We start from the raw sequence: 26,566 nt of genomic DNA on the forward strand, positions 1-26,566 counted from the left end.
GACTATTATTGTGTGGTGCCCTTTATGATGTCACAGTCTGAAATCCTCTGGGATGGTTCAGCCCATAAGTGTAGTTGACTGTGTAAACACTGAGATTTTTCCATAAACCATCTCACAGAAACATTTGACCCACCGGTTGGGTTTGAGTACCACATTAGCGAACGCTACTCCAACACATTTGCATGATGTGGTAGTGGTTATGTAATTGTGATAAAAGAACAGACAAGTGCACTCAGACTCTTTCCTAACAGTTATATAACTAATGAGGAAAATTCTGTGGGAAATACAATGCAAGTGAGTTGGCTGCTTTTATCCAGATTATTAAACTGGAGAGGAGATGTCTGGAGTTGATGGCTACAGTGCATCAACAACAGATAACGTCAAGACTGCTTGTTTGCATTACAAAAGCCTTGATTTCATTAAACCGCTGACTAATGCTTGCAGAGATTCCTCTCATTGTTGCATGCAAGAAGACGGGCGCCTTCTTGACTTAAGGCTTTTGTTTCAGTGATGAGTTTCTTGGATTTAATTTATACAGTTCGATTGTAAATTTGTGCAGGGTTTCAACTCAATATCTGCATGAAAGTCTGAAATTACGCTAATTGTAATGTAATAACTATGTCAAAACAAAATTTGGGATCAGTAATGTGTCAGATGACCAGTATGAGAGACCACAGGATAGCGGAAAAAGTCAATTTTTGGGCGATCTATCCCTTTACAGGTCAGAAACCTATCTATAGCACTTATAATGACAGGGCGGGTGAAATTAATTTAGTGTAGCCAAATGTTTTAAGCTACAGATTAATAAAATATGATGTATAGTCTAAGTTAAGTCAGCTGTGATTTAAAACATATGTACACTGCATAGTTGCTCTGCCAAACAATGGCTTTTTCATCTTGGGACACAGAGTATAGACTGTTACGTGTAAAGAATAGTGCATACACATTTTTGAATTTCTTCTCTATTCAATTTCTCTATTTCAGTTGAAAGAAAAAAAAAGGTCCACTGCTTCAAAAAAACAACAACAAAATCTCAAAATAAAGCATTTAAAGCTCTTTTTGTAAACTGGAAAGCTAGATTTTTGAGTGCTTTTTTTTTCCAGAAAAAGTTTTTTCTTCTTCTGAAAAAGTTGTGGTAGCCACGCCCACTGTGAAATTTTATTGGTCCGAAATCCCGCTCCTCAATTTATATTTGTATTTATGTTCACCCAAATGGCAAACTGTATATCCCAACACAAACAGAAAAATAAAAACATCAGAGAGTGAAAACTCTGATAATACATATTTATATACATACACATTTATACAAATTCAGAACACCCATACCCGTGGCTTTTGTATGATTTGATCATCTCTTTTTCATTTTCTTTTTTTTTTTTTTTAAGTGGACTATCCATTTTTTTATTGTAATTTTAATACACGAAGACAATAGGCCACAAATGCAACATAAAAAAATTCCACGTTGAGAGAGAGACAGAGAGAGATAGACACAATGATATCCATGTTTATGAGAGCACATAAAACCAGCAATGCGCTCTCAGAAACTGGTTATCTGGACATGTTATGAAGTTATTTGGGAGCCTACAATGTCCTGTCTAAGAGCTGCTAGACAACAACAATAGTCTCATTAAGCGAGAACTAATTTCTTGCACGCACCCCTTGGTGGACTCCTTCATGAGCAATGCAAACTCTTTTCATATATATTTTATGTCTATTCCTTGTAGCAGCTGTTAATTTGAATTAAAGAACATATAGAACCTGATTTTTTCCACTGACGAAGCGTCAGGTGTGACAAATAGCCATCACTATCTATAAATGTTTGTTATGCTCTTGAAGGTGTCCTATAGGTTTTCAGTAAAGGGGAGGGGTCATCCAATACAGTATAACCAGTGCAAGTCGCTACCTAAACGCAGAATAGATTGAGGGTCTGATAGTCTTAATACTGAATGCAGTTAAAGTAGCATAACACTTTTTTTTTTTAATTGTTTAACAACAGTTTGGCATTCAGTTATGTTTATATAGCACCACCCATTGATCAGGTTAACATTCTAAATCTGTTTTTACTCAACCATGATGACATATCAAGAGAACAAAATTAAAATTGCATTCACGACTCAACTAACACTGCATATTTTCAAAGCTGCACCAGTATTAAGACTACAGACTGTTACAGGCTCTTAGAGGGCTCCGGTTTGGTTCAGGTGTGAGGTGAGGGCAGTGAGACAGTGGAGGAAGCTGGAGGGTTCAATCATGGCCAGTTTGGTTTTGGAGGTCCAAAGGAGGGTCCAGGGATCCTAACTGCAGCTCCACACTGACTCACCATCCCAGGCTCCCACTAAAACCCAAAAAGATTTATATGTATGTGAATTATGCGCAGAATGTACCTGTAAAGTTTTTAATTCAACACATTTGAACTTTAGTGTGGATATTGTTGAAAAATTATGAGAATAAAAAGGATTTAAGGCCCATCAAGTGAATAAAAAATTCTAATAACTGGCATTAATGACATGAAATATTGGTTAATCAAATTAATCACAATAAAAATATTGCTTGAATTCTTTATGGATTTCGTGCAGTCAGGGACATGATTAAATCATACACTTTTTTATTGCATTATTTTTTAATGTAATTAATTGTACTAAATTAACACTTTAAAATTTTTAAAAAAAAAAATATATATATATATAAATATATATAAAAGCCCATTTCTGCCACAAGAAAAAAAATACTGCTGACATTAAAAGGTGAAATTATGACACTAAAAGTTGAAATTGAGATGCTAAGTCATGATTATGAGATAAAATGTGGTTATATTTATGAAATAAAAAGACAATTATAATATTTATCATAACTATAATTTCAGAATTTCGACTTGTGTTTTAATTATGTCAGAATTTTCGACTTAGTATCTCATAATTTCTACTTTTTATGTCATAATTGTGATTTACCAAAGGATGATGTGGTGGAAGTGGGCTTCCATAGTTAGAAACCATAATATAAAAGTTTTTTTATTTGCTTATGCACACCTAGAAAATGAAAAAAAATATGAGATAAGTCATTGTTATGACACAAGTCAAAATTGAATGCCATAATTATAACTGTTTATCTCAATTTCGACTTGTGTCAGAATTTTGACTTTTTATGTTTTAATTGGGTTTTTTATGACATCCTTTTGACTTTTTATGTCATGCTTATTATTTACCAAAGTATAAGCACAAACATGTAAGCGTTACCTGTGAGAATGTGTGTCGTCACTGGCGGTGGGTCCTGGGTAACTGGTGTGATGAGATGTGGGCTGAGTTGATTAAAGGGTTTTAGGGTGGTTGTATGGGATAATCAGGTGGCCAGTGTAGAGCTCCTGTGCACTGTAGCTTTCCGCCCAGATCTTATCTACAGAGCAGACACACTGTTACTACCACACGACAGAGGATTATGGGAAACAGACAGTCTGCTCTCATGCATCTGCAAACTTTAGCTTGCTGGGGTTGATATTGTTCACTGCGAGCACATCATTTCTATCAGCACAATGCTTTTAAAAGACACAAGATATGTTTGCATGCAAAACACGTGCTTTTCAGACATGATGAGACGAGACAAGACATTACCCAGAACAGTGAGAAGTTATTCGATTTCATTATTATATTATTGTGACCGTTTTTGTTGTAGTTGTTTCTATAGGAGGACTCTTATAAGGAATCATGTTCTTGTGGTGTAACAAGCATTGTCATCATGTAAGGATATGATTCTAGGTTGATTTTACTTTCTTATTATGCTGTCTCTTAAAGGGGTCCTATTATGCTTTTTCACTTTTTTAACTTTAGTTAGTCTGTAATGTTGCTGTTTGAGCATAAAAAAGATCTGCAAAGTTACAAAGCTCAAAGTCCAATTCAAAAGGAGATAATTTATTGAACAGAAATCACTTTTCAAAAAAGATATGTTTGCATGCAAAACACGTGCTTTTCAGACATGACGAGACAAGACATTACCCAGAACAGTGAGAAGTTATTCGATTTCATTATTATATTATTGTGACCGTTTTTGTTGTAGTTGTTTCTATAGGAGGACTCTTATAAGGAATCATGTTCTTGTGGTGTAACAAGCATTGTCATCATGTAAGGATATGATTCTAGGTTGATTTTACTTTCTTATTATGCTGTCTCTTAAAGGGGTCCTATTATGCTTTTTCACTTTTTTAACTTTAGTTAGTCTGTAATGTTGCTGTTTGAGCATAAAAAAGATCTGCAAAGTTACAAAGCTCAAAGTCCAATTCAAAAGGAGATAATTTATTGAACAGAAATCACTTTTCAAAAACTACAACGAACGACTCGTTTGGACTACAACGCATATTTTCCGGGATTTGTGAAATCTCAAATACTGACGAATAGGACGAGACCTGGTTGAGCTGCACAAGAGAAGGCAACGAGTGTTATTATCACTATGTCGGAGACACGCTAGCTTTCCCAAGGCAGATGAACTTAGAGTGGTTACAATCATCCGGGTTTAAGTCGCACTCAAATTGATTTGATTTTGACGCAATATCAATACACTGAAGCTAGCAAGCGGCTATGGTAAGGGGCATGACATTTCCCGACCAGGCGCCGAGTGCTGCCAATCACAACACACACTGGCCCAGCTAACCAATCACAGCACATTTCGTATTTCAGAAGGCGGGCCTTCATTTGATACAGGAACTATTCGAACCGTTCATGCCAGACTGGGGAGAGAGGTGTTGTAATAATGTCAAATATGTGAAAATAATGTGTTTTTCGAGCAACCTAGTATGAGAGCCTGTTCTACTACACCCCCAAAACAAAATCAAGACTTTGTAAAAGAGCATAATAGGACCCCTTTAATGTGATTTTAATTTATTTGTTGATATCTTTTCTCATTCTGGGTCATGCTTAGCTTCCAGTGAACATTGCTTTAGTTAAACACTGATAAACAGTAATGAGTCTTCATTTATTTCGTTGATGTTTCTGTAAACTGACAGCAAACTGCCATGTGCAGTAATCACCACTAGCTAGACTAACTCAAATGGATATATTTAATAACGGCTGCATTTTGGGTTTGGATGTCATTATTTTTAATAATAATTAAAAGATTATTATTAATTAAAAAAATTAAAACACACACTGTTAATGGTGGATTGAAATGCATCTGCAATTGGTCAGGAAATAAAAGCAAAATGAGCATCCCTGGTTAATACTATCATTTATTTAATATCATTATGAATTATTATTATTATTTAATTATAATGTATATACTGGTCAAAAGTTTGAAGTCAGAAATGTTTTTTAATGTATTTTATAAGTCTCTTATGCTTACAAATGCTGCATTTATTTGATCAAAAATAAAGTGAAATCAGTAATGTTGTGAAATGTTACAATTTAAATTTAGTGTTTTCTGTTTGAATATATTTTTAAATTCTTGTGGAGCTGAATTTTCAGCTCCAGTCTTCAGTGTCACATGCTGTTTCAGAAATCATTCTAATATGCTGATTTGCTGCTCAAGAAACATTTCTTATTATTATCAATGTTGAAAACAGTTGTGCTGCTTAATATTGTTGTGGAAACTGTGAATTTTTTTTTTTTTTTTTTTGGTGATTCTTTGTTGAATATAAAGTTCAAAAGAACAGAATTTATTTGAAATAGAAATCTTGGTTGCACTTTATTTTACAGTAGTACATGTACTTAAAAAAAATGTCCCAAACATTTGAATGTTGGAGTCTATAATTGCAGAATTTCTTAAAATTTAGGATGTTCTAATATACCAAATGCTTAAAGGGGTCATATGATGCTGCTAAAAAGAACAGTATTTTGTGTATTTGGTGTAATGAAATGTGTTTATGCGGTTTCGCTCCAAAGAGAAAGGAAAAATTGAAAACGCATTATATGACCCCTTTAAACTTTCTTTGTTTCTAGATGAAATTAGATTTCGAATCACAGATTCTCAATGTGGTCTCAACCCTCACTGTTTATGCATATTATTTATTATACTTGATATTTAACTTTGTACTGGACATTTTTATAAAAAAATTCACATACAAATTTTATTTAGTATGTTCTTTATATTCTGTGTATTAACTATATTATATACGCACTGTAAATAATGTTACTAATTTATTAGAAAACGTTATGATTTTGTAAACCAAATTAAGAAGTGTTTATACGCATGTTTACAGATAAGTTTGTGTTGTTGTTGCAGAAGAGGAATTTAATCTGGTGAGAGCAAGTGTGGAGAGTGTGGGAAATAATGGGAAATAATGTCTTAATGCACCATCTGGGATTATGTTTAACCACAAAAACATACAAGAGATAAAAAGCTTCAAAAGGGGGAAAAACAAAACCAGGAGAAATGAGATTTGTAGACTATTTCATAGCAGTGCAGTAATAAATGTGTGTGTAGGCTTTATATCTAAACAACTGGCCTTTGAAATATGAAAAATTCTTTGCTAATAAAACATCCCACGGGAAAGCTCAGAAGCTTGTTTGCACTGCAGTGACATAGCCAATAATCTCAAACAGGCAGAACGGGACAGGCAGGGTTTGATGTCACATGGGGAGGATCAGGGCAGCTGAGATTGGCTTTTACATGTCCATCAAAGAAATGCTCACCCTTCTAAAACAAAATGGCTGCCAGTGAGGCTATGCCCAAATGCCCTCCTCATCATCCTATTGGTTAAGAGATGGCAGGGTTTTAGCCAAGTGCAGCATGGGAAAAAAGATCAGGTTAGTATGCGAATATATCCAGGTAGAAGCGACCCGTAATCGCAGATGCAGGATCAGCTTTCAGCATCATCAATGTGAAATGCTGTATTACGAGGTTTAAGGGAAACTGATCCTGGATCTGCTCTTAGGGGCGATTTCTACAGTCATGAATAATAGAAATCCATAGGGTTGAGAAGTTATGATCAATATGAAGGCAGTAAAAGGAAATGATGGCATCTGCGTTGGAGATGAGGGCAGCTCCATTTCAATTACAATGACACGACTGCAATGGAAATGGACGACGGAGCATCCATTTCCAATTCAGTTTCTAGTATGAATATTTTATTAACAAGTAAACTGACCACACCCCCAATTTGTCTTTCTTTGGCTTGCTGTTAAGATTAAGCACCTATGAATATGAGATAAGCAAAATACAGCAACGGTACATTTATTTCATATTCAGCCATACTGAATTTCTACTGAAGAAAAGCTGATAACAGTAACAATTATAAAGGAACAGTTCACCTAAAAATGAACATACTATCATCATTTACTCATGTTATTTACAGGTTTGGGATGTCATGAGAGTGAGTAAATAATGACAGGATTTTCATTTTGGGGTGGACTGTCCCTTTAACACCTTGCCGATGTTTGTAGGACCGGATTGTGACCTGATCAGGTGATTTTGGAGGTTTGTGGTTGGTCTGGTCAGGTGGCGTTTTCAAGTAGCCGTCGTCGTAATTATCCGCCATGAGCTTCATGCGGTTCTGTGTCTAGGAGAAAAGAGGGGGCACAGATGTAAGGAGAGATTGGGGGGTAGAAATGGATGAAAACAAAAGGTTGGGGAGATTGAGAAGAAATCAATTAAAAGCACATCAATAGACCTTATTTGCATTTGCAACAAAGATGTATTTGGTCTAGGCCTTTTAAGTTCTCTCTATGATCGTTGATTTAAAGCAAACAAACAACTTGACCTTGAGGACAAACAGATATGCTCGGTCGAAGTCTTGTGACACAGTCCGTACCTGCTGTTTGAGCTGCTGCACCAAACGGTCCTTCTCCCTCCGCAGCTGGGCCACTTCCTCTTGTGTCTTCTTTTTTTTGGATGCAGACAGCTCCAGCAAGGCTATGTTAGCATCTTTCTCACTTATGGCTGCCAGCAGAGCCTCCTGTCTGTGAATTACAATTGTTGAAATCAAGTTATGTAACTAAATTTACTCAATTAAACTAAATTATACTAAATTAACTCAACTAAATTAAAAACATATATATAATAATAATAATTATTATTATTAAAACTATTTAAAATAAAACAAAATTAAATTAAATTATCTCAACTATAATAACCCTGGTTTAACTGATTAGAAGTCAATGGCCAATGTCAAACAGAATTTATTATTACTATTATTATTTTATTTACTATTAAATTATTATTATTATTATTATTATTATTACAATTAAGAACAACAATAAAAAAAAATTATTACATTTAAAACTATAATACCCCTGGTTTAAATGATTAGAAGTCTAAGTCCAATGCCAAACAGCACTTTATTATTATTATAATTATTATTATTATTATTAATTGAACACTATTAAAACTCATTAAATTGGTAACTAGAATAAAAAAATAAGACAAAATTTAATTTTCAAAACTATAATATCACTGGTTGAAATTATTAGAAGTCCAAGCCAAATGTCACAAAGCATTTTATTATTAACAGTAGTAGTAGTAGTAGTAGAAGTAGTAATTGCACACTATTAAAACTAATTCAAATTAAGAACAAAAATGAAAAAATAAAACACAATTTTCAAAACCATAATAACCCTGGTTGAAATGATTAGTAGTCCAAGCTCGATGTCAAACAGCACTTTACAGAAGTACTGTGGAAATGCTCTTCAAAGCAATTGACCTCATTGACGATGACCAGGAGTCTTACAACACTCGACAGAGCAGGTTAAAGGATGTTTGCTTTCACAAGTACAAAACATCTCAAGGGAGTATGGATTTGGTCAAAATGATTGCGCATAATTGTCTCAGAAAGACTGAAATAGCTTGCTTATTCTCGGTTTTTCAACAGATTCCAAGGAGCAGGGCTGAAGTGTAGAGACAGAAATAGCAAACAGAACAAGCCTCGTGCAGAATGAATCATCCTCTGCATTTATTATCTGCAAAAACACATGACACAAAAAAATATACCTAGTTAAAGTTTTACAGCCTATTTTTCTGTCGTGATGTTTATCTCTGTTTACTCTCTTTTAACTGATTTATATTATTAACACTACAGCTTGCCAAAGTGACCTCAGAATGAGCTCACATGTGAAAGATGGTTATTTAATGATTTAAATAAGTGATCTGGAAAAGCAATTTATTTAGATCTCAAGTTCATTATATAACACATAGCAAATGTGCATCCTGCACAAATGGCAGTCGAAGATGAAATATATTTTCAATCTTTACAATCTGATGTTTGTTTCTGTTCCTACATGTTATATTGTACACGTTCATGCATGACACTGACTAGACTGCATGTGTTCATTTAATGAATAAATATTTAAGATTATGATTGCAACTAACTAATCCTGTTAATTACCAATAGGTCAAAATCCACTGTATGAAATCAATAGACCACTCATTTTTATTGCATATGGTCTAACATCAAATATATGTACACTGCAAGCGAGCAACAAAACTAGAATGCTTCTTAAATGTAAATATGGTGTAAATAAGAGATTTATTCTGCATTGTTGCAGCTTTATTGATTATAATGGAAGAATTCTGTATATGGACAGTCAACGAGCTCATGCTTTACGCAGACGCATGAAACTATGTAAACTAGCAGTGACAGCTTCATTCATTAGAACAGAATGGAAGCGCTCTTGTATTGTCATGTTGCCGGCTTTCAGTATATCCTTTGTTTAAAATCTGAATAAAACTATTGTTTTTCATGCTGCTATGAAGGCCAATGCAAAACTGGCCGTTTAGTCACTGTCTTGATTTATTAATGTATAAAACAGCATACAGAACAAACTGTATGGAATATAGCCTGCATCTTCCCCATGCAAAATAAGATTTTAATTTCACAAAACATCTTCAAAACCACTTCATCCTTTCAGTCTCTATTGATTCACAGTTTTTGGTTTCTTTGCAAGCACTGTTATGATAAGATGTACAAAGAAAGTTGATAACGTACTTCATCTCGAGCACCTCCTCCAGGTGTCGCCTCCTCTCGGCCCTCAGTGTAGTCAGATGAGCTTCTTTCTCAGCCAGAGACTGCTGGGTGGACGACATCTTGGCCTTCATGGACTCCAGCTCCAGCTTCACTTTCTCCATCGCTCCCAGGAGCTCTTCCATCTTTTTAAGACATAAACAGAAGGTAACTTATTTGTTACTGTTTATTCTGTACTTCACAAATTGACTGAATGTGTTGTCACATTTATCGCTCTGTTCGGGGAATTTTCGAGGGTGAAATCCAGTCATTTCAAAAGGAATCCACGTGATCGGGAATGCTGCGTGAGTATGAAAGATTTTGCCTACGCATTTTCCGCATCATGTTCAAGTTGGTCACGTGAATTTGTCACGTTGACCAACAAGCTGCTTGGTTTGAAAGTGACTTCTGTGTGACCTGTGCTTCATTGCTACACGCTACACTCTTAAAAATTAAGGTTCCAAAAGAGAGTTTTGGCAGAGATGCCATAGAACAACCATTTTGGGTTCCTCACAGAACCCTTCTTGAACAGTTCTTAAAGGAACCATTTTTTCTTAGTGTGAGGAACATTTTAGGTATCTAAAGAACATTTTTTCCACCTCTTGTGCAATGGAAAGATTCAATGGATGATAAAGTTTCTTCATGGAAATATAGATGCCAATAAAGAACCTTTATTTTTCAGAATGTATCGACAATGGATTCCAGATTCCAGAAACTGATTCTAAACATTTTGATAAGAAATCAGCTAAAAATTCAGGCAAAACTAGCTTCTGATATTAGCTTCTGGTATTAAATGGTTTCTAGCTGGTCCAAGCTAATCTAGATGGTCCGGAGAGGCAGAGTTCAGTCTGGTTGAACATCTTGTTCAAGTTGCTTAGTCCTGGTAGACTACCTTCGACCAACAAGAAACTGACTACCAAGTTCCAAAAACCAGCCTCACCTGGCCTCACCTTTTATTTCTACAGTAGGGAAATACAAGCATGGATAAAAAACTTTTATTTTTCTGGTCTTGATATTTTTAGTGGTGGTGCTTTGATTAGCATGCTAGTGGTTCTCAACTTTTTTGACTCCAAGGCCCTCCATTGTCTACAACAATATTTGAAGACTCCATGGCTTTCTAGTTTCCTGCTATTAACTGGAAAATTATTAAATGGATAGTTCATCATTTATCATAATTTACTCTCCCTTGTGTTGTTCTAATGCTGTATGCCATTCTTTCTTTTTTGGATCATGAAAAAGAGATAAAAAAAAAAAAGTCCCGTGCATGTTTGTCCATTAAATGGTAGTGTATGGCGATTAACATGAAGCTTTTAAAAAGATGCAAAAGTATCACAGAGCGGTCCCATGCAACACATGCCGTATATTCCAAGTGCTCTGTGGGTATACGATCATAGATATTCATTTTTAAAAGCTTGATGTTGATTGTCGTACACTGCCATTATATGGACAAACACGCACGGGACATTTTTCCCGACATTTTTTTTTGTGGTCCAAAAAAGAAAAAAGGGCATACGGCATTAGAAGAACACAAAGGTGAGTAAATTATGACTTAATTTTCATTTTTGGGTGAACTATCCTTTTAAGAATAAAAGATATTTAAAAATATTTTTACTTACAATTTCCACCCAATAAAAAATTTGATTATTACACTGGAGTTAAAATGGAGTTTTAAGATTTTATTAAATTAATTTTATTATTTTTACTTTTCTAGGTCTGGAAATCACACTTGACTACAATTTGGCTTCATCATATATTAAAGTTTTTGGTTTATTTTAATGCTCATTTTGTCTTATTTTAAATCATATCAAGTCATCTTGGGAGTTTGCTGAGGTGAGAACCAGCATGCTGCGCTTTAGCTTTTAGACAGTTTTCACAGTAACCACTCTCTGAGAAGTTGCATCTTTAAATTAATCCGCTTAAAAGCACTATCACCACATAAACACAGAGACAGACATCTTTGACAACTGCATCACCACTCACTGTTATTTTGAGCATCTTGTGTCAAGAACATTTTTAGGGTGGCATATCATAGTTTTTGTAGATGCATCGAATAGTCAACTAGTCATTCACACAACCCACTGAATAGTCGATTCTGAAATAGTAAGTCTTATAGTATTGACCTGTTTCTCCTGGTGGGTTCGTGCGGCCTCCTCCTGCGCCAGCACCATCTCCCTCTCTGCAGTGATTTGAACACTCTCTCTGAGAGCCTCCTCCAGCTCCTCGATGCGCTCTGCCTTCTGCCGTAGTGACTCCTGGGATAGACGGGGTTCAGCTCATCATATGCACACCAGCACAGTTTGACAATGTTTAAATATACAGCGATCTGTCAAAACAGAGGAGCTTATGACAAAGCTGTCATTACTATCTCTGTAAGTCTCACCTGCTGTGGGCCATCGTTGACATTTCTGCCCTTCCCTGACGCCTCCTTGTGTTTGCCAGAGGACTTCTTACTCTGCTCTTTCATTTGCCTGAAACGTAAACATGAAGCGCTTAATAGTAAAATAAAGAGTTTAAGAGATTTGGGGTGGAGGGGACTATTTAATAGCTGGAAAAAGATAGCTGGTTTTATTATTAGTTAATAAATATCACCAAGCCTGATCACATAAATAATAACTTCTTTGTGCTAGTCATAGAACTAAAACATCGATTCTACAGAGGAGCAAAATACATTCCATTTCTTTGTTTTCACTTAAAACCCCATGAAATAATTTGACGAAAACAGTTTTCCGTGGGACATAATGAAGGGCTTGTTTTTTTGTATGATTATTTTTTTAAATTAGGCAAAACACTTTATTTACGTCATCCATGAACTTTCTAGACAGTGTCAAGTGGGATTAGGGGGCAGGGCAGTCTCATTCTAGAGAGCTTGTGATTGGACAAAGTGGATGCACGATAATAGGTACCATATCCGCTTAATCTGCTTTTTTTTTTTATTGATCTGATATCAGATAAATGATAAAATATGTAATTTTATTGGATTATATAATAAATATACATTTTTAATATTAAGTTTTTTATGTTCATTTTCCAGATTTTTATATTTAGATCATTTTTGCTGTCATCTAAAACTAATTTAAAGTTAATCTTTAAAAATAATTTAACACTGTTAAGTGTAATCTTTAGCAAATCTCAAAATGAATAGCAATTTATTTATTTTTATTGGGATGCCTAAAATCACTTGTAGCATTTAAAATGATTTATTTAAATTTTTAGAGTTTTACTTTTAATTTATTTTGACAAAATAGTGTAGAATTTATCGGTTATTGGCCACAAGATGAAAATATTTATTGTCCAGAATTTTAATATTGGTGCATCCCCAGAAAACTGAATTACTTCAGGATGTGTCATTAATACTTTTGGCCAGTTTTCCTGGAAGAGAAAGACTGTCAATTTTAAATGCACATCTTCAAAAAGTTATTTCAACTTTTAAGTATACACTAGGATAAAGTTGTCTAAAAGCTACATGAAACTTTGATTTCATGGGGTCTTAAACAGATTTTACTCCATTTATGTGTGTGGAAGTACACATGTATTTACTAACCTGGAAGCCACACTAGGTGCACATTTCCAGGTGAAAAAGTGAAAAAAGGGAGACAAAAAGCAGAAGTTCAAAGGCCACTCAGCGTGAGAAAAAAAGCAACCTCATCAAACGCAGACACTGAAAAAGTTTTGACGGTGATGCTTAAACAGCAAAAATGGATAAAGATGTAACACGTTTGTACTGCTTCACCAACGCGACAAATAATCAAGTTTTTAAAAAAAAAGAGGGGACACCAAGTCAAGCCGATCAGGGAAACAGACTGACCTCTCCAGCTCACTGATTTTTCTGTCCTTGTCGTTCTTCTCATTCTCCATCTGACGCAGGATGTCCAATAGACGATCAACTTCAGCCTGGGCTTTGGCGGAGTCTTCCCTGTGTCTGGCCACATCAGCTTCAAGTGAAGAAATCCTCTCAGATATCTCTGCGTTGGCCTGTGCATTGGCTGCGGCACTCTGGACCTAATAGATTACCATGATATAAACACAAACTCACATATATACAGCCTTGCTTACGCTCCCATTTGTTTTTTGCCTTTGTAGTCTATTTTAGCTACGTTCCGGTTTGCATATTTATACTAAGCACTGGGTTCCCACATTTTTTGACCAATGAATTTCCACAGCCATTCAAGTTTTCTTAAAATCATGGTAGATACAGTAGCTAGCTGGAATTCTATTTGTATATAAGGTACAAATCTTTTGAATAAATATGCCTTTGCTCACCTTCTTTAGTTGGTTCTCAAGTTTAATGCATTCCTCCCTCCTCTGCTCAAGGGCGATATCTAGGCTTTTCAGTTTGGAGTCTTTCTTCAAGCCAGATGAGGCCAGCGACGACGCATGCTCTTTGAGGTCCAGCAGAGAAGTCTGAAACCAAACTCAGCAATGAAGTCCCGGGTATAGAGCCATCACTTGTAGTATACATGTAACTTTAGAAGCTTGACAGGCACTCAACCAACCTGTCAATTAGGATATCTGCTTAAAAGCATGTTTCGAGATTGACTAACTTATGTGAATAGTTTCTCCAAAGTATTTTATTACACATATTAGAGAACTCAAAACCTTTATTTATTAAATAAAATGTATTATTTTCATAATAAATGTCAAACAATTTTCTTAATCAGTATTTTGTGCTGTGTTCTAGTAAAAAAAAATCAAAATATCCTTAAAAGTACTTAGCAGGGTTATTATTAACTACTAACTATTAAACACATTTTTGCCAACTGAAATATTGAACTATAAGCTAATAGAAATAAAACTAATAGAATTGAAAAAGCACATGACAAAATGACTAAAAAATAAACTAAAATTTAAATGAAAACTGAAAATATATAACAAAAATTCAAAATATTAATACAAACTATAAATAATCCTAAAATAGCACTACAACATAGATTAACTTGAAATGCAAAATTGTGATAAGACTTTTTTTTTTAATATGTTTAATATTAAATATTTAAAGATTTACTTGAGAGCAAAATTTCACAAGATATTAAAACTTGTTTTCAGAGAATATATCTTGAATTAAGTTTATTTATCTCAACTTCACTGGCCAATAATATTTTTTATTTTAAGCATAAACTAATATATTTTGTATTTTTAATCTAAAAAAAATTGTTAATGGATTTTTTTTTTTTACAAATATATGTATATATGTGTGTGTATATATATATATATATATATATATATATATACTGTATATAAATTAATATTATTACTGAATAAAAGACAAAAATACAATGTTTTGTGTAGTGTATTTTGCACAGTTCATAGCTGCACGTTGTTCTACAGCTGAAAATCTTGTTATGTGTTTTTAATTGGTGCTTCCACTCGTCTTTCAGGACTGTTTGGTGATCTCTAACCTCTCTGTCTGACAGGTCTCCCTGCAGCATGCTGACTTTCTCCTTTAATTCCCTCAGCTCTTTTTTACTGCTGTCCAGCTCCTCTGTCTTCTCTCGCTCCTCGCGGTCACGTTGCTCCTTCAGGCGCTCAATAATACGTTCCTGTTTACAAGTGGACACATTAACATCACGGTGCCAAAAAGAAAGCATACACAACAAGCATGAAATGTTTATAACTAAGCACAGATGTTTCGACTCCAGACTACGACCATGCTGATGCCATTTGGAAGTGCACCAATGATTTGTCCTGTAGTCCGGTGGTTTGTTATAGTGTCCTCTAGAGGTGATCCTCACCTTCTCAGCCAGTGAGTCCTCCAGTGTAGTGAGGGCCGTGTCTGTATTAGACGTGTCTGTCTGTAGGGACTTCACCCTCTCTCTAAGACTGCTCATCTGCTTCTCTTTATCGCTCAGCTGCTCCTGCAAGTTTTCAATCTGAAACACAGGAGTTGATATAAGATTTATGTGAATTGACATTTTCATAAACATCCAAACTTTTAATGTAGTGAATTCTCAACATTATCTAAGTATATATTTAAAAGTATTTCCTGCATTTGAAGGAAAAGCTATAAATTGAGCCAACGGCACAGCTTCTCCCAAAACATCTCACACACTTCTCCCCACCACTTTGGGAAAATACTTTATTCAAGATACTTAATAATAAGTATTAGTAATTAATTGCTCTTCCTGCTTTTATACTTTCGCAATTCACCAATATGCATGATACATATTTTTAGACCTGAATCATTTTGACATAAAATTAATTTGAATCTAGTATTTCAATATTAAAAAGTGTTATTTTTGGATATGGCTATATGAAAATCCACAAAAGTAATAATTTGTTTCTGCTAAAATACCATGAATCCATTTATAATAATAATTAATAATAATTAATTTAATAATAATAATAATTTATGCATTTAGCAGACGCTTTTATCCAAAGCGACTTACAGTGCATTCAGGTTATACATTTTTTACCAGTATGTGTGATATAATAATAAATAATAAAATAATTATATAAATTATATAATTATATTACTATATTAATATTAATAATATATATGAATAATTATAATTATAAATTTTATTTATTTATAATAAAACCAATAATAATTTACTATGGTTTTACAGTAACAATAACTGCAGTAACTGTGATATTTTGGTAGAAATGATTATTAAAACACTGTATTGGTGAATATCATTTTCATTTTACTCAGGATTGTTGTCTTCCTATTTTTTGTTCTTTGTTAATGTTTAAAGTAATATAGAGAACATGAATATGAATAAGCTGGGTTAGTCGTCATTTGTATTTTTATTCATTTATTTTTCTTTGTTTTATTATTTTTAGCAGCAGTAGAAGTAGTAGCAGCTGTAATAGTATTATTATTAGTAGAAGTAGTAGTATTGTTGTATGTTTATTTATTATTAGTTCTATTATATATTTGTATATTTTTTCTTTATTTTATTTTGTATATTCTCATTATTATTGTTGTATGTTTATTTATTTTTTTACAATTATTTATTATTATTTTATTTGTAGATATTATTTTTATGATCTGCCTTTATCTTTAAATCAGTGTCTCTCTGATTTATATCTTTATCATTAGTTTATCAGTATTAATTATTCATTAGCTTCTCATAGTTGTTTTTTAATGCACGGCATGTATGACTTTTGTACTTTCAGTATTTTTAAGAATAGTGGATATGGTGACTAAATTCTGACACATGTGGTAAGAGAACATTTTGTTCATTGTTATCAGCAGTTCCCTCTAATGAAAAGTAAAATAAAATAAAAATGAATTGTATTGGTGAAATCCAGTCCTCACTTTTTTCTGAAGTACATTAACTTTACGCTCCTTGACCTCCAGCATGTCCTTCAGATCATGGATTTCTCCATTGAGTGTGCTCTTTTCTTCGGACATTTCCTGGATTTGCTTACTCTTTTTGTTTAACATGGTCTCCTTCTCCTCCAGACGCAACCTCAGAGCATCCACCTGCAAAACCGTTGTATGCACTGGTCAGAGATTCTGATGGTGTGTTGGGTGAAGACCAACCACTGGTGTGATCTACTACCTCTGTCTGTAGAATAGCAGCACGTTGTTCTTTGGCAGTCAGAGACTCTTTGAGCACTTCAATATGCTGTTTGCTGTCAGAGAACTGGTTAGTCAAGGTCTCCAGCTTGGTCTGCAAGCCAAGGAGCTGAGTGTCCTTCCTGGAAAGGTCTTGCTTAACTTGGTCCATCTACATAACAGAATTATTCAAGGTTTGTTATTCATATGTGAGACTAATCCAGATGTGTCCTTCTAAAGCAGACCGTGCAGTACCTTGTTCTTCATGAACTTGGTGTGGTTACGGTAGACCTCCATCTGCTTGGCCTCCTCCTGCCGTTCCTCACAGCTAAGCATGCTATTGGAGCGGAGCATCATGACCTGGTCCTCCAGCTCTCTGAGGCCCCGCTCTAAAGAACTGATCTGAGAATCCTGTGAGACGCATCAAAAATATGATGTCAGACATCATTGGTGTCTATCAACCAATTCCAGTGTGCAAAATTTGAACATACAACTTTATGCTACTTTTCTGTTGTGCCATATTTGGTTACCATTTACTTTCATTCTATGAAACATGAACTATGGAACTCAATGGCTACCAGCAAATTTTTGGTTACCAAAATTCATCAAAACTTTTTTTTTCATGTTCAAAAGAAGAAAGAAATTCATACAGATTTAGAACAATTTTTTACGGTGAGTAAATGATGACAGAATTTTTATTTTTGGGTGAACTGTTTCTTTAATATCTTCAACAGAAGAAGGGAAATCATGCAAGTCTGCAACAACACGAAGGTGAGTAAATGATGATAGAATTTTTGGCTTTTTAGCTGAACTATCTCTTGTGAAAAAGAAGTGTGCTTAATTGTATTGAATGTGATCTTGTAGTGTTCTTCAAATCTTAAAAGTATATTAAAAAATATCTTTACTGGCAGATAATATAATGTTAATGAATCAAAAGGCCACTTAAGTGTCACTTTCATGACTATGTTTTATAACTTTTAAAATGTGCACATTATAATAATGTCAAATTAAAAGTTTTAAATTACATTTTAAATATTTTTTTAATAATCTTCTATCATGCTTTAAAGAAGTACACTTATTTTGATACATACTGAAGTACTTTATTTTAAGTACATCTGTAAAATACTTGATAATAATTTTAACTCGTGTAATTTGATATTACATTTCAAGTTAATATATTTTAAATGTACTAAATTGGAACTTTGTCATTGCAAATGTGTCATTACAAATATATTAAAATACATAATATTCAACTTTTAATAGAAGTCATAAAATTTGTCAGTACGCTTAAATCATATTTCACTTTAACCATATTTGTAATTATGAAAGTTCTACCTAAGCGGGAAAAAAAGCATTTTAAAGTTCAGCTAATTGGATTAATATACATTCAAACAAATACATCTTCACTTAATTGCAGTTAACATTAAATTAACTGTCCGAAAAACATTACAGTCAGTTTGCACTTATATATATTCTTGTATATTCTTTTAAAGTATATTAGTTCCGTAATAAGCACTCTTATTAAAAGTATGCTAAAGTGTATTTCTTTTTCACAAGGGAATCCCTTAAAGCTTTATAATTGTATAGTATGAAATACTGTTTGATATTTTACATGAATTCGTATATGCTTTTAATAGACAAAGCATATGTAAACAGTCACATTAATTAAAATCGGAGCTAAAGTACTACCTTCATCTCAATTACAGTCTGAAGAGCTTTGGTTTTCGTAGTCTCTGGTGTCCCCTCGAGGCGGCGATGCAGTTCCTGGAATTAAAGACACATGGTTGGCACTTCCTTCACACCAGTGCCAGAAATAGATCTCTTAGATATTTCATCATACCTTGAGGGAGAGCAGCGCTGTTTAGTTTTGGCTGAATTCTCTATCACATTGCAGGAGCTCTACTCTATTACAGGTACAAATAGGGTCTCCTGCTATCTAGTTCAATTACGTATCCTACTTTTTTGTGCTTTGAGGAGAATAGCTGTGGTCATTATGCTACTGAATGTGCTATAATGGAGCATGAAGAGAGAATAGTATTTCTGCTTTAATTCACTGCAGTCAGATAAATGTATATGGCGCTTACCACAAATAGGGCTTGAAACTTTTTTTCAGCAAATGTTCAGTGAAAGGAGGTGCTTAACCTTCAGAAAATGTTGGCTGTCAACCTCAGGAAGTTGTACTAAATATTGAATGAGCCGTTTTATTTGCTATTCATTTTATATGAGGCTTGTCGTTTCAGCAAACATTATTCAAACTGTACTGTCAAAATGCAGTTTAAAAATGTTACTTGTTCAAATTTGTTTTATAGCAGTAAATGATATTTAAATATATAAAAAACACTTATTTGTAATTATGATCTATTCATGCTGCATTGCATGCTGGGTGCCTTCATAGTGCATATGCACTGTAGAAACACAGCATGATGCTGTTTGTTTACAAGGCATTTCTGAGAGTGCAGTTAGATACAAGTGAAGACCCGCTGTGAAAGTAATGCGATTATTAACCTGGAATATACTGTAATGTGCCATATGTAACACTGTTTTTAGCATATTATATAATTTCATATTCTCTAGCTATCACACACCTCTCTCAAAGCTGCTAGCTCTTTATCACGCTGTTCTAGAAGGTTCTCCAGGTGGTGTGCATGCATCTCGGCATCTGCGAGGCGACGTGTGCGCTCGTGATCCTCTTCACTGGCTTTAGAAGAGGGTCCCTTGCAGTGCAACATCTCCAGGAGCTTTTTGACTGACTCATCGCGAGCAACTAGCGTCTGCCGTTGGGTCTCCAGGCGAACCTCCATCTCCTCCAGGGTACGGCGGAGTAAGAACACCTCTCGGGCTTGCCGCTCCTGCTCCTCGCTGGGCTCGCAGGCCAGCGGCTCCCCAGGTGGCTGGAGTAGCTGGTTCAAGTCGCGCTGGATACGCAGCTCGGCCTGCAGTGCCTGCACGCTTGTCTGCAGGTGCTATGATGGATAGAAGAGAATAATATGCAATATTTACTCATAAAAATATTTTTAAAAATATTTGAAACAGAAGTAGTTCATTATCCAGTTACAGTGTAGATTTGTAGATTTTAGAACTGATATAAGGGAGAGTTAACAGCCAAGAAGTTTCACATGATAGTTTATCAGCTGTTATCCTATTATTTATTATGGCTTCTCTTTATTCATCAGTGAATACAGTTCAATCTACAGCATCATCTTTCATAGAAGCAGTAATACGAGTAAGTACTGAGAGCAGTTATGATGTAAACATCTCATTTGTAACTACTACTACAACTTGAATTAGTAAAAAATAATATCATTTAATAATAATAATAATATAATAATAAAAAACACATTACAAAATTACTGAAATTAAAATACTGAAATATAAAAATAGAAGCTAATTCAAAACATGAATAAATACTATAACAGTACATAAATAATACTAAAATAACACCCAACCAAAAATGTTGTTGTTATTCACTAATAATTTTCCCCTGTAGTGAGCTGTTAAGCTTGTTTACTGAATCATATTATTTCTGAACAAATCATTAAGGCTTTATGAACAGGATCATGTGATTAATTGAAAAGATCTGACTCAAAAGAAACATTCATTAACAAATTAGATGAACTCTCAATAATTTGTCAAGGCTTAAAGGTCAATCTATTTCTCACATAAAGCAATCATATGGCTTCGGAAGAAATATTTCAATTGGAATATTGGAATATTTTTTAAGCTTAAAACCCTCAGTCCCAAATTACTGACCATCTAAAGAGCAACCAGTACAATTCTTCAAAATGTTCCTTTTGTGTTCAGGTTTCCAACAACAAAAGTGAATAAATAATGGCCAAATTTTCATATTGTGCTTTTAAGAAGCTGCTCATCTACAATTCATCACACACTTGCCCTCAACACAATTCATCACACACTTGTCTGGGGGCAGTCGTGGCCTGATGGCTAGAGAGTCAGACTTGCAACCCAAAGGTTGCGGGTTCGAGTATCGGTACCGGCAGGGATTGTAGGTCGGGGCAGTGAATGCACAGCGCTCTCTTCCACCTTCAATATTACAACTGAGGTAAGACCCTTGAGCAAGGCACCGAACACCCAACTGTTCCCCGGGCACCGCAGCAAAAATGGCTGCCCACTGCTCTGGGTGTGTGTGTTCACCATGTGGGTGGGTGTGTGTTTGTTCACTACTTATTGCTGTGTGTGTGCACTTGGATGGGTGAAATGCAGAGCACAAATTCCGAGTATGGGTCACCAAACTTGGCCACACGTCATGTCCTTTCCTTTCCTTTAACACCAGTTGTAAAGTTGGCAAGAAAACTGAAATGAATGTATGCTAAGACTCGAACTTTCTTTACTCCAAATTCATCCATTCAGATGTGACTACTATGCTGCAAACTTGATGGCAGCCAAAAGGCGACTGAACAACAGTAATTATGAATTTTCTTAATCATACACACACATACACAACTGTGCCATAATTAATGGTAAGGTCTCATTAAGCCCAACACCACAAAACTACTTGCCAAGAATCACCAAATAACACATACAGAATCCAAGCTCTCTGATGATTCGTGTGTTAATTTCAATCTCGAGTGAACGGTGTAAGGAGTGTGATAATGCTGATTATGCTTTGAGTGAATAACCAAGCCGTCATTAGCTTAGTGCTGTATGCCCCTTCGTCTGGAAATCTGTCATGACAGCCATGTTGCAGTGAATCACAGTTTGAAGCTAATCATTCAAATATGAGGAGTGTTTCAGACGCAACATAAATGGAGGACTACGCCACTGTCACTGCTATCAAAACTCATCCATATCTCAACGTACATTTAAAAGAACCACTGAATATCAGAAAACAGACTTTCATCCTTTATTAGCTCAGATGTATTGCACATTGAACATATTGTGGCTTGCAGGAATTCAGGCAGTCAACTCAGCAGTGAGCCGAACGCAGCAGGACCAGGATGTCCATTTCAGGATTGGCCAGTAGCATCACCTCACAGCAGAGGTAGACTTTTCCTTCTCATCTGAAGATAAGCTGGATCTTTAATCACGCAATTCTCACTCCTATAAATCTATAAATGCACTGATGCAGTGAAAATGTGATGATTATATCATCTTTGTCTATAAATAGTTATCAGCATCCAACCTAAGATGGTTTTAGCTGGTTTAAGCTGGTCTATATATATATATATATATATATATATATATATATATAAACAGGGCCGTCCTTAGCTGATGCGGGGCCCGGTGCAAGGTGGGGGGGATGAGGGTGTCCCCATCGGTCCGTTTGCCGCGGGGCCCGGTTACACCGAGTTACACCCCCCTAAGGACGGCCCTGTATATTATTTCGGCTTTATTTTAATTACCAATTTTAAATAGTTTTAGTTTTGGTTAACACTAACAATACTGTGGTTGTGATGTCGCTATCTTTAACATGTCTAGCTCCTCAATATTTCACACTCTCATTGTATTTGCAATAGCATGCTATCATATAACTCTTGCCATTTCTGTCACATATATGGCATGAGACAAGAATAGTAAGAGTAGTATAGTCGTATAGTTACAAATTCATACATATATGAACACACTACTTTCACTTCTTATACTACCAAATGGCACAGAATAGTGCAAAACGTATGTAAAATGGGAAACACTTATTCAGAATCAGTGTTTAGTCCAATTCACACCAAGATCTATAACCATTAGGACAACTATAACATTAACTATATTAACGTCCACACCAAGGCACGGTAATTTGTTTATGTTTATTATAAGCATGCACTGCAGTTTAATTGCCTGCTGCTTTAAATGCTCAAGCTCTTTAAAGTCAGATTCTGATTGGCTGTCAATGTTTTTATTGTTCAATAGCTGGACAAAACATGTTCTGAAAATGGTTTCAATGTAATCGTTCCTCAGTGTCATTATCGTTATAGTGGTGGTGTGGACATTCATATTCTTATACAATTAGAAGAATTATAAAAAATGTATAGTTACCCTCCTTGTTGTAAACAGGCCTTAAAAGTACAGTGCCTTTTAGTACTTATCTAAGATCCTAATTTAAAACTAGATTCCTTTAAGCACACGCTTTAATCCTAAATCCCACTGAAACAGCAAAACAGCTCTCCGATCAGCAATAAACGTCAATTTATATTTAAAAAACAAGCATATCCTGCCAGATGTACCCACATGTGTCTCGTCTTGCACAGCGCGGTACTGCTCCTTCCACACTGCTATTTTGGACGCCTCGTCTTTGCGCAGTGCACGTTCCTTCTTCAGCTCCGGGCTCCAGAAGCTTTTGATGGAGCTCATGGAGGAGCTGAGCTTGCTCTCCTTCACCTCGATCTCCTTCTGAAGGAGCTCATTCTCCCTCAGCACCTCCTTAAGCTGGGCTTGGAGCTCCATGATGGTGTTGTCCCTCGCCTGACGTAGCGAGTGAGGGACGGTTGATGCCGCGTGGATCTCCCCTCCAAACCCCATAGAGTCGGTGGACACCGCAGGCACCATGGCCATGTCCGGCGTGCTGCCTGTAACGGTTCCTCGGACCCCGTAAGGAATGCTGCCTCCAAAGCGCCCTGTCGCTACGCCGCTTTTAGGGAGGTCAGAGGAGGTGCCGAATGTGACCTCGTTGTCGCTCATGTACATCGGCCCCGATGTGGCGTAGGCTGCATTAAGAGATTGAATGTTCTCCATGGACAGCGTCTTGCCTCCAGAGCCGCCTGGGCCTCCGCCGCTTCCCCCCATGCTGTTGGTGCGACGGTGGGTCATACGGGGTGACCGAGGCAGTCGTGGCGAGCGTCCAGAGTTGCCCTGGTTGTTTCTACCCCCACTGTGATTGCTGTCCATTTTGCTCACAGAGCGTGAACTTCCGTACATATTGGCAGGCTTTGAGTGCAAGCAAGCAAACCCACCGAAAATTTTATGTGAAGGAATGTGCTAATAAACAGGCCGGGTCATTTTCATCTCAAGTATAAGGAATGTGATCTGCCAAGCAAAGACTGGTCTTCTGTAATTTTCTGTCAAATGGAGCAACTATGGTGGCCTGTAAAATGAAATAAAGAGGCAAAACACACAAAATAATATTATAATCACATAAGAAATGGCAGGATAGTCTCTACCACAAGACATACATCATTTTGGGGCAAAAATACACCAGCCATTTAAAATGTGGGGGTTCTCTTCAATTAATTTCAGTTTATTATATCTAATATTTGATACATTTCCATGTATTTTATTCTGGGCCTATCCAGGGTTGGGTTCAGTGACGATACAAAACCTGACCTGTAGCTGTCAGATATCTGTATTCTCTGTCTCAGATTTGAGTTTTGAAGTGTTTTTGACTAAAAACACAACAATCAGGTCTGCAAATGTGAAGACTAGAAAACTAGAAATGTGTCCAAATGTACCAAGATAGTAGACTGTAGAGAACGGTATAGTCGAATATAGTGTTAGTGTTTATTGTTTTATGATATATTGTGCATAATTTGCAGCTATATTTGTATGTAATGCTAATTTGATTTAGTAGGTATACTTACAGATATCATTATTACAGCTAGAATTCTTCATATTGAGACTTGCCATGTTTAAAAATGCCCTTTAAAAAACTCCAAATCAATTCCAGACAGCAAATAAAGTAAATATTTGACACTGCTTTCAACAAACAGCAGAGATTTAAAAAAAAGCTCGCCTATGTGTTCAGTCAGTGATGTTAAGCTTTTTTCCTCCACACTACTTCTACTATAACATTACTATTGTTCATAATATTAGTATACATTACTCAATAGAAATCTGGCGTGATATACTCTCATACACAAAATAATTCACAAGCTAGATAATGTAATAATGTTTCTCCCGTTTACACACCAAATCGAAGGAAAGGTGGGATTTTATTGTAGACTCACACTCCAAGGTTATCAAACATTTAATGTCAACGGCCAAGCCAACGTTATTATGGGACACTAAGCTGATGATTTATATTCTAAAACAAGATATTCAGTGTCCATCGCTGTCGATTCAATAATGCTGCTGTATTTAGGTGAAGGCTGTTCACAGCGCTGACAAACCAACCAGAAGCGTCGGTATTTGCCACACACCACGTCAGTAAGACTTGCAAATGCGCAAAATCATAGACTACAATTATTATATCAGAACAATTTAGATTACGGATATACTAAACCTAATGTTCCGTCAAATTCAGCCCTGCAATCGCTCAGCCACAATCCTGAGCATCCTCCCTCAATGTCCTTCTTCTCCACCATTGCATGGCTTAACACATTTGCCTCCTCTTTTGTTAGTAATAGCTGTCCAGCAAATGCGACAATAAATGAGAGGCGCTATTTGAATATCAAGATATGTAGATATTAAATAATGGTAACATATAAGAGCATTCACTAATTTATTATAAACCACAATAGGTTTTTTTCCCAAAGATCGTTTTACCTTGTATGGCTGGTCTGTTTCAACGACCGTCTGTCCAATTGATGTCTGATGGAGAGGAAGCGGCCTATTTTTTCTTTGTATTGTTTTATGGTTTTATTAATTGCAGACACACACCAGCATCTTCCCAGAGCTGGAGGACTTCAGTGACGTAACGCCTACGCTGCGCGCTCACAACAGTCGCCTCTGAAATGCCAACGCCATGCTACGAAGGTCATTTTATTAAAAAATTAAAATAAAATAAAAAACTACCGGTACTAATATTTTATCTCACTAAAATGACGTTAAAATCGAGATATTATTTGTGTAATGTACATTTCAGAACTTATATTGTAGATATTACGCCTATATATAGGTTATTATATATATATATTAGCCTATACTTATATTTTATAACATATTTTTTCGATTTCTTGTATGTAATTCGTCCAAAGTGGACAAAATATGTATAGTTTATATATATATATATATACGTTATATAGTAATATATATATATATATATGTGTGTGTGTGTGTGTGTGTGTGTGTGTGTGTGTTTCTTGTATATGCCATGATATCTTTATTTGCATTTCTGAATAGTCATCCTGCCCCAAACCATGTACATTTCTAAGCTACCCTTTCCCAGTCAGTTTATAGATAGAGAACAGAGATAAACGCCAGCTGGTGGGGTTTGAGCCTTCTTAAAGGGACAGTTCACACAAAATAGACATTCCGTCATCATT

The 26,566-nt window shown here is 35.4% G+C and overlaps 1 protein-coding gene across 3 annotated transcripts; it reads right to left on the bottom strand.

Moving 5' to 3' along the window:
• Window positions 1–1,368: 1,368 nt before the first annotated feature.
• erc1a (ELKS/RAB6-interacting/CAST family member 1a) lies at window positions 1,369–26,050 on the bottom strand. Of its 3 annotated transcripts, XM_016260537.1 has the most exons (20): window positions 25,848–26,050; window positions 23,598–24,450; window positions 20,003–20,380; window positions 19,107–19,181; window positions 17,673–17,828; window positions 17,422–17,589; window positions 17,175–17,342; window positions 15,646–15,783; window positions 15,313–15,453; window positions 14,177–14,317; window positions 13,722–13,915; window positions 13,458–13,469; window positions 12,297–12,384; window positions 12,037–12,168; window positions 9,902–10,062; window positions 7,733–7,880; window positions 7,379–7,480; window positions 6,615–6,671; window positions 3,234–3,390; window positions 1,369–2,335 (listed from the first exon to the last, which is right to left on the bottom strand). In XM_016260537.1, the coding sequence occupies exons 2-18, from the start codon at window positions 24,282–24,284 to the stop codon at window positions 6,645–6,647; spliced, it is 2,916 nt and encodes a 971-aa protein (XP_016116023.1). In that variant the 5' UTR covers window positions 24,285–24,450; window positions 25,848–26,050; the 3' UTR covers window positions 1,369–2,335; window positions 3,234–3,390; window positions 6,615–6,644. The 3 variants fall into 3 exon arrangements, with proteins under 3 accessions (XP_016116023.1, XP_016116028.1, XP_016116014.1); XM_016260542.1 differs by lacking the exon at window positions 13,458–13,469; XM_016260528.1 differs by lacking the exon at window positions 6,615–6,671.
• Window positions 26,051–26,566: the final 516 nt, after the last annotated feature.

Source organism: Sinocyclocheilus grahami, unplaced genomic scaffold, assembly GCF_001515645.1.
Source record: "Sinocyclocheilus grahami isolate Dianchi unplaced genomic scaffold, SAMN03320097.WGS_v1.1 scaffold31.1, whole genome shotgun sequence".
Taxonomy (NCBI): Eukaryota; Metazoa; Chordata; class Actinopteri; order Cypriniformes; family Cyprinidae; genus Sinocyclocheilus; species Sinocyclocheilus grahami.

What these genes read in the sequence shown, in the direction of transcription:
- erc1a (XM_016260528.1), bottom strand. Translation starts at nt 24,284, where the DNA reads ATGTACGGAAGTTCACGCTCTGTGAGCAAAATGGACAGCAATCACAGT. An exon ending in AGACTGTAATTGAGATGAAG is followed by an intron (nt 17,829 to 19,106) that starts GTAGTACTTTAG and finishes TGCGTCTCACAG; the next exon opens with GATTCTCAGATCAGTTCTTT. An exon ending in TGCAGCAGCTCAAACAGCAG is followed by an intron (nt 7,481 to 7,732) that starts GTACGGACTGTG and finishes CTTTTCTCCTAG; the next exon opens with ACACAGAACCGCATGAAGCT.